This window comes from Camelus dromedarius, chromosome 4, assembly GCF_036321535.1.
Source record: "Camelus dromedarius isolate mCamDro1 chromosome 4, mCamDro1.pat, whole genome shotgun sequence".
Classification (NCBI taxonomy): Eukaryota; Metazoa; Chordata; class Mammalia; order Artiodactyla; family Camelidae; genus Camelus; species Camelus dromedarius.
In genome coordinates, this window is record NC_087439.1 from 9,815,520 (window position 1) to 9,827,662 (window position 12,143).

The 12,143-nt window shown below is 51.9% G+C and overlaps 1 protein-coding gene across 1 annotated transcript in view; it reads right to left on the reverse strand.

Annotated features, from left to right (window-relative positions):
• Window positions 1-122: 122 nt before the first annotated feature.
• The window catches only part of CLASP1 (cytoplasmic linker associated protein 1), a 192,190-nt gene continuing 180,169 nt past the window's right edge, over window positions 123-12,143 (reverse strand). The window contains exons 40-42 of the mRNA XM_064484683.1: window positions 9,982-10,188; window positions 8,815-8,931; window positions 123-2,806 (exon numbers count right to left, since the gene is read on the reverse strand). Of these exons, the coding sequence (XP_064340753.1) occupies window positions 2,720-2,806; window positions 8,815-8,931; window positions 9,982-10,188 (411 nt within the window). The 3' untranslated portion in view covers window positions 123-2,719. The remainder of the gene's footprint in view (window positions 2,807-8,814; window positions 8,932-9,981; window positions 10,189-12,143) is intronic.

A 12,143-nucleotide genomic window follows, 5' to 3' on the forward strand; every position in this document is an offset into this window, starting at 1 on the left:
CCTCCCTGTCCAACCTGCCGAGCTCTCGGTTCCCCGACACAGCCCCCGACTCCTCAGACTCCTGGCCTGTTCAGAGCTCGGCGTAAGCCACCTCCAGGCACGGCGACATAAGGCTGCGCCAATGCGGGAAACCAAAATGAGTTTCATTTATTCTAGGGCAAACTCAAAAGGTTTTCTGTATTGTTTTCTTTTTTAGCAAATCCTAGCACATTATTAACAAAAAAAAATCTGTACATTTGCCATGATACTTGAGAGTGAAACAAATAAAATATAAATACAGATATGGATGTGACATGAGAAAGCCCCAAAAAACAAAACCAGGAAACAAAACCCAACCTGGGGCGTGGGGACCATGCGTGTGAACACAGCGCGGACAAAGCCATTTTGGGGGCTGACCCCTTCCAGACCACCCTTTTTGTCCCCGAACGTCAGCGTGAGCGCAGTCCTGGTGGGGCCCTGCCGAGTTCTTACCACGGCTCTCTACTGTGTGTGTGATGCTGGGTAAAGAAAGGCGCCGGGAGAGAGAGGTTCTGAGACAAACAGCGGTGGGGCGGCCAAGGCCGGCCAGGCGCAGCACACGTGTCCTCGGGAGGCTGCCAGCCTCCCCCTTGGCCTGAAAGAGGCGACAGCAGCTTGACGGGCAGAAGGGCCGGACGACCTGGCCCCGGTGAGTGATCGGCCCCGGACAGCCGGGCAAACGCGGCAGGCAGGCAGCTCTGGGTGCTTTGCTCGTCGCTTCTGCGGCTTCATCCAAGCAGGAGGCCTGCAGGGAGGCGGCATGCGGCCCTCCTGGGCCCGGAGTGAGGGAGGCAGCTCTTGGGGGGGCGGTGGCGGGCACGGATGGGCAGACTAGCCCCTGGTGAGCACACCAGGGGGATGTCCGGCCAAGTTCAAGGTTCTTCCCCAGCGCTGGGTGGGCTGTGGCGACCCAGCGTCAGGGAGGCAAAGGATAAAGTTCTTCTAAGCGCACTGGGCAGGAAGGACCCACAGCTCCACAACAGGGGTGAGCAACAGGCGCTCTGCTCGCTCGAAGAGGGTGACAGAGAAGTCCCCCTGAGACACGTCCACGCATGGTGTCTGTCAGTGGAAATAAGGCCTGGTCCTGCTATGTTCTGAGCCCAAAAGAAGTTAACAATGTCTAACCACCTCAAATGCACCCCTAAATTCCCTCAGCAGCAGCAGTGGGGTACCTCCCACAAGTGCGAGACCCCCGCCCCCATGCACGCACACGGGTGCAGGAAGGCACTCTGGCTTCACTCATCCTCCACCTCCACTTCTGCGCCTACTCCAAGCTGAGACCTAAAATACATTCCGAGTGAAAACAAGCTACGTTCTGCTACGGTGTCTTTGACAGTGGCCAGCACTGGGGCTGGGTGGTGAGTAGCCACATCCTGGCAGCTCCGTCCGCCCTGGGAGCGCAGACACCTCAGCACCCGGCACCGGCACAGCAAGGAGGCTGAGCTGCGTGAGCTTCCAGGGTCCAAAGTGGAACAGTAGCGGGCGAAGACGCCGTGACTGCACTAAGAATTTCCACCTGGCTTTAAGAATTTTACCCAAAATTTAGTTAATTGGACTCTAAATCTTTTATGGAGCAATGAAACCCTCAACAAAAATTTTAAAGCGGTAATTTTCTCATTGAAGAAAAGGAAAGACTAAAATTGTGTTTCAACTCCTGTTTTTCTGTTTTTTTGCCACTCATAATTATTTTCCTTAAACACTATTTCAACAGATGATCAAGGAAGTGCTTCACTCCCTAAAATTAAAAAAAGTTATTGTGATTCTGGTCTCTCTAGGCTCTTCTTTGATCTCAATCCCAAACTGAACAGAGACATCAAAGTGCAGATGGCAGAGCCACCATTTACCAGATGAACCAAGAACACATTAGAACAGAGCGGCTCAGGCCACGATGGGGAGAGGAACAGACAGCCCTACACCTGAGCCAACACATGCCAGGGTCTCTAGACAAGCGCTGTAAGAACAGTGCTCCCCCAAACCCTCGCAGGGAAACAGACAACTGCTCCTGTATCATCGTGAAATGAAGTGATGCTACAACTGACCTTGGCTTTGTGTTTGGATTTACACTAAACTTCCTCCAGGTGGAAGTCGGGAGTGGGGACGGCGGCAGCGCAGGTGTTCGGGGGGCTGGGAGCCTGTCCTGGGAGGAGCTGGAGAGGGAGGTGCCCTCCTAACCCAGAGTTGCGGCCGTCAGCCTCCAGGTCAAACACTGAAGCAAAACCCATACACTCGCTCAAGGCCATTGTCAGGCTTTTACCCATTTCTTGCCAAGACGTGATTCACTTCTCAGTAGGTCTCAAAACACAGCCTAAAACACACAAAACCCTTTCACGGTGTCAGCTGTGAGGTGGGCTCCGCCCCACACGGGCCCCGATGCAGGAGAAACACAGACACACACCCTCACGTCTGTAGTTAACAGAAGAGAAAACGCTACTTTCTACCAAGAGCGGGCTGCACAGTTTCCAAGCCCGCAGCCTCACGGGCTGTGACCTCAGCAGGCCGCACACGGGGCCAGGGGCTCGTCTGTCCTCGTCCTTTGTTCTGTGCGAAGACGCAACACAGGCCTGGCTTCCTTTATAAGCGCACCAGCAACTCGACGCAACGGCTGGAAGGGGTCAAAATACTGATTGTAATGAGCATCCGCGGGCCTCGTGCCCGGCCGGGCGGGTTGGGGCATCGGGAGGCGCCACACCGGCTGCGGGCCCTAGCTGTGCGTGGAGACGTCGGAGGAGGAGCTGCTGTTGCTGTTCGTGGTCTGCGCCCTCTTGATGTACAGGTTGAGCAGCTTCATCTGCGGAGAGAAGACACGCGGTGAGCAAAGCGGGGGCGGAAGGCAGGCAGCAGGGAAGACGCCAGGCCACGGAGGAACAGCAGCCAGAGGCTGAGGGCTCCCCACCCAACACTCACCGGCTGTCGCTGCTCACGGCCCCTGCCTGGAGCCGGGGCCACGGTGAGCAGACCCCTGCACGGTGGGGAGATGGCAGCCCAGGGCTCCACCATCCGTGGCCCCACGCACTCCTGCCCATGGACGCCCCTGCCGCCTGCACGGAGCTGCCCCACGTGCCCGCTCCCTCCCACAGCCCTGCTCAGGAAGTGTGTCCTCCCAGCACCTCCCCTCCTGCCGCCCAAGCTGTTCACGCTGTCCCTGTCCGTGCACCCCTGCCTTGCCAGGCCGGCCCAGGTCACCCCACTTCCTCCTCCGAGGTGCTCCCTGCCTCCTGCTCTAGAACCCCACACTGTGTCTGCACACGTGGTTGGCAGGTCACTCTCGGCTGCCGCACACATGTCCCCAGGGGCCGGCCAGTCCTGTTCCCTAGCTGGGTTTTATGCCACTTTGGGGCAGGATAAGTCTCTGCTTTTCCCACAGGCCTCAGCATAGTGTGAAGAAGGCAGGTTCCCAACACATATTTGTTGAGTCAAAGAGTTTTTAAAGAAAAAAAATAAGGGGGGAGGGTATATAGCTCAAGTGGTAGAGCGCATGCTCAGCACCCAAGATGTCAGGGGTTAAAGCTGGGTAAAAATGAGTTGCTAAACATTGTTAATAGTTATTTGCACCTCAGAACCCCTCATGTGTGCAGCCAGTTGGGTCAAGAGCACAAGTGCAAGCACAGGGAAGAGAAGGTGACGGTGTGCGCGATGTGTGTGGACGATGCGTGTGCACGTCGCAGTTTACAAGCTCTACACCGAGGATCGTATTTGAGCCTCGCCACGTGCCTGTGAGGCAGCAGCACAGTTCTGCTATTTCACAAGTGAAAAGGCCAGGGCCCAGAGCGCCTGCTCAATGAGCCGGTATGAATTCAGACCAGAGTGCTACTGCTCCAGGAAGAAAACAGCCACAGAACACACACAAAAGGGAGTGAGAAAGAAATTACAATGTTTCAGTACAGAAAGCAGACATACACAAAAGGAAACAGTAATGTAGCAAATGAGGGAAGAGAAGGCTACAAGGCATATAGAAAGGAAACAAACACCAACATGACAGAAGTCGCTCCTCATCAGTGATTATACGTGAATGCGTTAACTTCTCCAACCAAAAGACAGAGACTGGAAATATATATTTAAAGAAATGAAAACATGATGCAACTATATGCTGTCTACAGGAGCCTCACATTAGACCCAAAGACACAAACAGGTGGAAAGTAAAAGAATGGGAAAGAATATTCCACAGAGACAGTAACCAAGAGCACAGGGCAGCTACACTAGGATCAGACAAATGAGAGTTTAAATCAAAAAAGGTTCCCAGAAACAAAGACGGACATTACAGATGAATGAAAGGTCAATACAGCCAGAAATGATAACATTTACAATTACACATCTAATAACATGCCATCAAAACATACGAAGCAAACATTGACAACATTGAAGGAAGAAAGAGTTCTATAATAATAGTTGGGAGACTTCAATATTCTACTTGAGAGAACTTGAACAACACAACAAATCAACTAGACCTAACAGACAGATACAGAACACTCTATCTAAAAATACACATTCTTCTCAAGTGCACATGAGACCTTCCCAAGATAGACTATATGTCAGCCACACATTAAGTCTCAATAAATTTAAAAAGACACCACACAAAGTATCTTCTCTGACCACAACCAGATGAAGTAAGAAATCAGTAAGAGAAAGAAAACTAAAAAATTCACAAATTTGTAAAAACCGAACCACACATTTTAAAACAACCAATGGGTTAAAGAGGAAATCACAAAGGAAATTAGAAAATATCTTGGGATAAGTGAATATACAACATACCAAAACTTATGGGATGCAGCAAAAGCAGTACAAAGAGGAAAATTCATAGCTATGAACACATATTAAAAAAGAATGACCTAGATCAATAATGTAACTTATCTTATCTTAAGGAACTAAAAAAAACAAAACAAAACAAAAAAAGAATAAATTAAACCCCAAGCTAGCAGGAGGAAGAAAATAATAAAGATAAAATGACAAAAATAAAGAACAGAGATAAGTGGAACAAAAAACAGAGAAATGTTAACAAAACCCAAAGTTGGTTCTGTTAAAAAAAAAAACAAACAACTGACGAATCTTTAGACAAGTTATCAAAAGAGAGACAAGTCAAATGACTAAAATCAGAAACAAATGTGGATGAGTCAATTTACTAAACTCAGAAACATTACGGCTGACTGTACAGAAGTCAAAAAGATTATAAGAGAACACCATGAGTAAATGTACACCAACAATTCAGATGCCCCAGACAAAATGGACAAATTCCTAGAAACACAAACACTAAGCCTGAATCACAAAGAAAGAGAAAATCTGAACAGACCTATAACTAGTAAAGAAATTGAGTCAGTAATCAAGAGTCTCCTGACAAAGAAAAGCCCTGGACCAGATGGCTTCACTGGTGAATTCTACCGAACATTTAGAGAATGAATATGATCCTTCTCCATTTTTTCCCAGAAAACTGAAGAGGAAGGAACATATCTGAATTCATGCTATGAGGTCAATACTGTCCTGACTTCAAAGACATCCCATGTTTATGGACTGGAAGACAATATTCCTGTGATGTCAATACTACCCAAAGCTGGATATAGATTCAACAAAATCCCTATCAAAATCCCAATGAGGTTCTTTGCAAAAAGTCTTTTCACATATAAATAGTGCTGGGAAAACTGAATATCCATACAACAGACGAGTGACGTTGGACCCTTACCTAACACCACACACAAGAATCAACTCAAAACGGATCAGAGACCTGCATTAAAAGCTGAAACTATAAAACTGTTAGAAGCTTCACAATATTGGATTTGACAATGATTTTTTAATATGACACCAAAAGCACAGGCAAAAAAACAAAGAGCTTGGATTTTATGAAATTTAAAAATTTTTGTGCATCAAAGGACAAGAAATTAATATCCAGAATATACAGAGAACTTCTACAACTCAATAACACAAAACAAACAGCAAAATTAAAAAATGGGCAAAGGACCCGAAGAGCCATTTCTCTGAAGAAGATACACAACTGGTCTGCAAGCCCATGGAAAGAATCTGAATGTCACCAACCATCAGGGAAACAAAAACTACAGTTAGAGGTCACCTCACAGCAGCCATAAGCAAGGCTACCATCAAAAGGAGAGAGAACAACAGGTGTTGGGGAGGGTCCTTGTGTGCTGTTGGTGGGAATGGAAAATGGTGCAGCCACTCTGGAGGACAGTTCGGTGGTTATCATATAATCCAGCAATTCCACTCCTGGACACATACCCATAAGAATTAAAAGTAGGGTCTCAAGGAGATGTCTGTGCCCCCATGTTCACAGCAGCATTGTTTCTAACAGCCAAAAAGCCAAAAAAGGGGAAACAGCTCACATGTCTGTTACTGAGAAGTGGACATGTGGAATGCTGTATGTACATTCAGAGAGATTATTCAGGCTCAAACAGAAAGGAAATTCTGGCACCTGCTACAGCACAGATGAACCTTAGAGAACTCTACGCTGGGCAAAATAAGCCATCACAGACGGACAGACACTGTGCAGTGGTCACACACACACACACACACACGAAGTCCAAGGCTGGCGGAGGGGGACTGGGGAACTATTAGTTAATGGATTTCAGTTTTCCAAGATGGAAAGAGCTCTGGAGATGGATGGTGGTGATGGCTGTACAAGATGACTGTATTCAGTGCCAGTGAACACTACACAAAAATGGTAGAAAAGACAGAAAATTTTGTTCCACGTATTTTACAAAAGAGAGAAAGAATAGAAAAGAAAGCTTGTTCAAGCTCATACAGACCAGAATCCTGATCCCAAAGCTGGTACTGCGGCCCTGGCAGTGAGACACCCGTCACGTGCACCCCAGAGGTCCTGTGGTAACCCTGTGTCAGGCGTCTCTCTCCAGAGCCTGGTACCATTTGGGAACTTCTATCAATTACCCACTTTGGGGGCTGGGGTGAGGGGGCTGCTGGTTTTAGGAGACGTGCATTTCAGTCTACAAGATTCATATTAAAACAGCCGAGTTATTATATCTACAAACTGCAATGGCTGGAAGAACTGGGGTCCCAAAGCAGAGAGGTGTCAGGCCAGCCTCCCTGAGCCCTCTGAGCGGACTGAAGTCGTGCAGGGGTAGGAGGACGTGGGGCTCCGGCTGTAGAGCAGGGGTGAGATGACCCCCGCACCTGCTCAGCCCCTAAGGAGGGGTCACGTGAGATCACAGCACAACTCCCTCACTCAGGAGAGTAAAAAGGGCCAGAAAAACCAGGCTCTGACCGCTATCACTTTTGGATGAATTGTCCCTCTGTAAATACTGTCTGGGAGGTCCCTGCTGCCACCAGGAATTGCCTACAAGTCCTGATGTAGGCAGGAGAGGGGTCTTCCTGGCCCAGCACAGCACCTGTGCGCACAGTCAGGGAAGGGCCGGGTGAGGGCCGGGCAGGAGGAGAGGAGAGAATGGGCTCCAGGGACACAGCCCCAGTCACTCATGCACACCCTCACTCACTACCGCCCCCAGCTGCTCACCAGTGGTCCCACCAGGGGACATGTGGCCACATGTGGAGACACCATGGCGGTGGCTCCTGGGCCTGCAGGCAGCAGTTGGGGTGCTGCCAACCTCCCACAGCACATGGGACAGGATGGCCTGGCTCACACAGCAGAGCAGCCACAGGCCCCGCACTGCAGAGCAGCACAGCCAGGCTGCCCAGAGCTCCTGAGCTGGGATGCTCACCAACCGTGTTAAAGGAATGTAATAGAGGAACAAATCTGACTCCATATTGGATCTGTTCTTTTAGTTTTAACCACTGTGCCCTGTTGTCTAGGCTAGCTCTGCACTTTCTGTGAAACAATGTTGCCTTTAGCCTGAAATATACAGAAGAGCCTACTCTCCGGGCTCTGACCTTTAAGGATGTTAGCACTTCTGCACTTATGTAGTTGCAAAATAGAGAATAACCTTTGTTTTGTTGGAGGTTTACAGGGACACCATGGCCTGACCTACATGGACGGCTGCAGGAACAAAGAATTCCTACAGCAAGAAGTTTGCAACAACAAACCACACCACCTTCCCTGTTTTTTTGTATAAAAGGAGCCTGTATCCTGATTGGAGCAGGATGGTTCTCCAAGACATTAGCCTGCTGTCCTCTCAGTCTGCCAGCTTTCCAAATAAAGTCGCTATTCCTTGCCCCAACACCTCATCTCCCAATTAAATGGCCTGTTGTGCAGTGAGCAGAACGAATTTGGACTCGGTAACAGGAACAGCTCTCCGTGAGGACGCTGCAGCGCCAACTGACTCCTCTGCTAAGGAGGGAGCTGGGCACTTCCACTTTGGGATGTGCCCTTCCAGCAGGCGCCTGGGTGTGGCCGAGGCCCTGCCTCTCCTGCCAGAGCTCAGGGGTCTCCACCTGCTTGTGCTTGGCCCGCTCTCAGGTCTGAGGTTACTTTAAACCCATAAGCACTCTGGCCACACTCATCTTCAAGGAGCCAATAGTCATGCTCTGCCTGACTCCAGAGCACCCTTGAAAGAACACAAGCAGCCCAGGAACAAGAAGCCGGGCTCTGGAGTGAGACCCGAGGTGCCCTGGGCAGGTCACTCGCAGGCTAACTGTCCCCCTCCCACAGGGACGCTAGCACAGGAGCTGGCAGAGAGCACAGTGCCCAGACCGGCAGGGCAGGTGGAGGGCCCGCCGTGTGACCCTCGCGGGTGATGAGTGAACGTCCTCACTGTCACTGCTAACAAGGATGGCCGCACAGCGCCCCAGTGACTCCCTGGACTGTCGGTCGTCTCACCTGAGAAGAGGCCCAGGAGGACCCGGGCGCGGACGAGGTGGGGGCTGTGACCCGCCCACTGCACATACCTTGCTCCCCGTCAGCTGCGCCAGGTGAGGTTTCAACTCTTCTCCGATCACGGAATAAATTGCCACCAAGCAGAACACGCTGGCCTTGCGTACGCTGCTCTCCGTGTTGTCGTAGCCCTGTAGGCAGAGGGGACAGGAGGACTCGCCCACAGCCTGCGACCACCAACAGTCCCACCAACCCCCTTCTGGCTCCACTTGGATGGATGCGTGGGTGGCAGCGACGGGGCCACACCTGTGCTCCTCCGGGTCCCGAGGCCACACTCAACACGCCCAGGGGCAGCAGCAGGAGGCCGGGCCACCACCAGGGCGTGGCAGCCTCAGCCACAGCATGAGGTGAGACGCAGAAGAGAGAAGGAAAATTAACAGGAAAAACCACCGGCTTCTCTCACACTTCTCCCAGCAGCAAAGCAGTCCGCACATGTGAAAACCCCTTTAAAGCAAGCAGAGAGGCATTGCCCACTCCTGTGGGTAACCTCCCTGCTGTGCGAAGGCCTCTGGGGCATGTCCAGTCCATGGCCAGCCCACGGCCGTGGTCACATCCTCCTCAGCTGGGCCCCTGTCCCCCGTTACCCCACCACACCCCAACAGGCCTCCCGGCTCCCTCCCCACGGCCCTCAGGGCTTTCCAGCCTTTGCACCCTTCCCTCTGCCTGGGACCTCCAGTTCTCAGTTGTGTGTTGAGCCAAGTGCTCAGCAAACAGCAGCATTTATTCAATGTAAAGCTGACTTCCCCCTCTTCCTGAGACCTCTCTCTCTGAGACTCCCCCTGCACCTCCCCAATGCTGACTCAGCAAATGGAGTGTCCCGTGTTGTCTGTCTGGCCATGCTGGGTCCACAGCAGGCTGAAAACTCCCTGAGGAATAGTAGAAAACACCTTTTATCTTCCAGAGTCTATTTAACTCGATGCCTCAGGCTTACAAGGGCTTCAGTGTGTAAATATCTGGTGGACATATGAGCAATTTGAGTCTGTCCACGGCCGCTGTGCCCAGGGCTGGGCTCCCAGACATGCAAGAGGGCTCACTGAACGAACAAAAATGGACGATCAAATGCGTTTACAGTAAACAGGAAGCTCCTTCTGCGAGCCACAGGTCCTGGCTGCCGGGAAGATGTCCCTGTATGCCTGGTGGAGGCAGCTCCCCTTGGGCTCCACCCTACATGGGGCACCCACCTGCAGCAGGCCTGGGATGATGTCCACGAGGAGCTGCAGCAGGGACTCCTTGGCGATCCGCTCAACGACTTTGGTCTGCATCTTGATGGCGGCCAGGTTGATGGGGTAGTCGGCCGTCTGGATGATGGGGCAGAGCACTTTGATGCACTGCTCCGGGTGGATGGAGCTGGCCAGTGTGGACGCGGCCTCCTCTGCAGCCCTCACCACCTGAAACACAGCCCCGCTGGGTGAGCCCTGTGCACTGCTGCCGACCCCAGGCCCAGTGCAGGGACTCCGCTTAGAGCGAGCAGCAGCCGCAGCCTCCCACCCTGAGACAGCCGCAGTGAAAGCAGAGTGGGGGATGGGTGGGGCTGCCCCATAGTCAGACCGTGGGGACACTAACACCTTTCTACGTAGGAAGTCACCGTCCAGGTGTCACAACACACTGGTCAGAAAGCCCAGTGATGCTGACCAAATGAGGAAGTTTCAAACTTGGGGTAAAAATGAAAGGGTCAGAAAATACTTGACGATTTCATAGATATACCCAAGCTGGACAACACTGATGCAGAGGAACTTAAAACACCACTAGGTGGACAGACGGGCCTGGGAGATGGACCGGGAAGTCCCAGCAGCACCACTTTGGTCTCGACAGGAGCAAACCAGGAACCTCCCAGCTGCACAAGGGATGCAGAGGCCACTACCCACCCAGACGAGTGGCCACTACCCACCCACACAGTGAGACCCTCTTGCAAGGTTCCCTCCCTCCTCCATCTCTCTAGGCCCTGTTATCAGCCAGATCACGGTGAGCTGCCGGCAGACAGGTCAGCTCTAAGCTGAAAAGGTCCCCTTACAAAACTCCAGGGATTCTGGGTGTCGCCTGCACGAAGCATTCAATCAGACATATTTAATGTAAGGAGTTTTTCTGCAAATACTGCACTTTGCGGTGGCACGTCTGAGGCCCCTCTCCTCCTAGGGTCTAAGCATGTCCCCCGAGACAGGCACCGTGTCTGGCGAGCCATCAGGGAGGCCTCGACTCCCCCCTGTGGGCCAAGCTCCCAGCTTCTGGCCAGCTGCCCGACTCAGAGGGAACTGCAGGTTTTCCCCGGGTTTCTTGTAACATAAGAAGCAAAGATTACAAACGTAAGCAAACGCAGGGCAAAGTAAACGTGGCGAGGAGATGGGGAGGACACTGCCTGGGAGGCATGCTGGCCACACGCCAGACACGTTCAGGAGGGAGCGTGGGCTCCGGGTCACACTCACTCACCATGAAGTGACCAAAACCCTTCCCCTTCTGTTAATTTTGCTACAGTCTGGTTAAGAAACACAGGAATTCTTCCTTTTCAAAGTCTGCGAAATAACATGTCAGCTCGGAAAAGCACGATTTCCTTATCTAACGCTCTGAAAAATGAGAACATTACTCAGGACATTGATGAATGTTTGCTTAAAGATAGAGTTTCCCTGAGAGCAGAGAACCTGTCACGACCGGGACTCCACGCTTTAAGTTCACAGACCCTGACTTGGCTCTGTCACAGACGCAGCAGACGAGCACAAGGTCAGGAACCCTGGGCCCAGGGGTTCACTCGCCTGCTGTAGCCCCCCAGTCACTCAGGAGCCACGGGAAAGGCCACTCCACCTATAGGAAGACACACAGGGCGGATACGGGACTCACACGGGGACCACGTCTCCGGTGGAGGAGTGGCCCTGCTCTAAACCCCAAGGTGGAAGGTGGGTGGGCATGAGGCAGACCTGAGCCCAGGCCCCGGTCCTGGGGTGGGGTGGGGTGTAGAGAAGCTTCAGGTTCAGAGTCTGTGGACTCAAGTTTCAGACCTGGCTCTGTCACCACCGAGTGAGCAGGACTTGGGGGAAATATCCTCTGTGTCTAGGCCTCAGTTTCCCTCGTCAGTAAAATGAGGGGGACCCGAATTAAGAAGTTTTACTTTATTTTGGATCACAAACCTCATCTTCTACCTGTACTCGATGAGTGCTTTGTCTGAAAAACGCACACATACAGGTTCACAAGGCAGAGCTGAAGGACATGAGTGCTAACAGCACAGCCACCGCACCCTGCCTGGACGGGCAGACCCGCGGCCGCACCACTGCCCCAAACGTGGGACGGTCTTGGCTGGGAGACTCACTCTGTCCTACCCCAAGAGGTAGAATTAGGGCCAACAGGGAAGAATGTC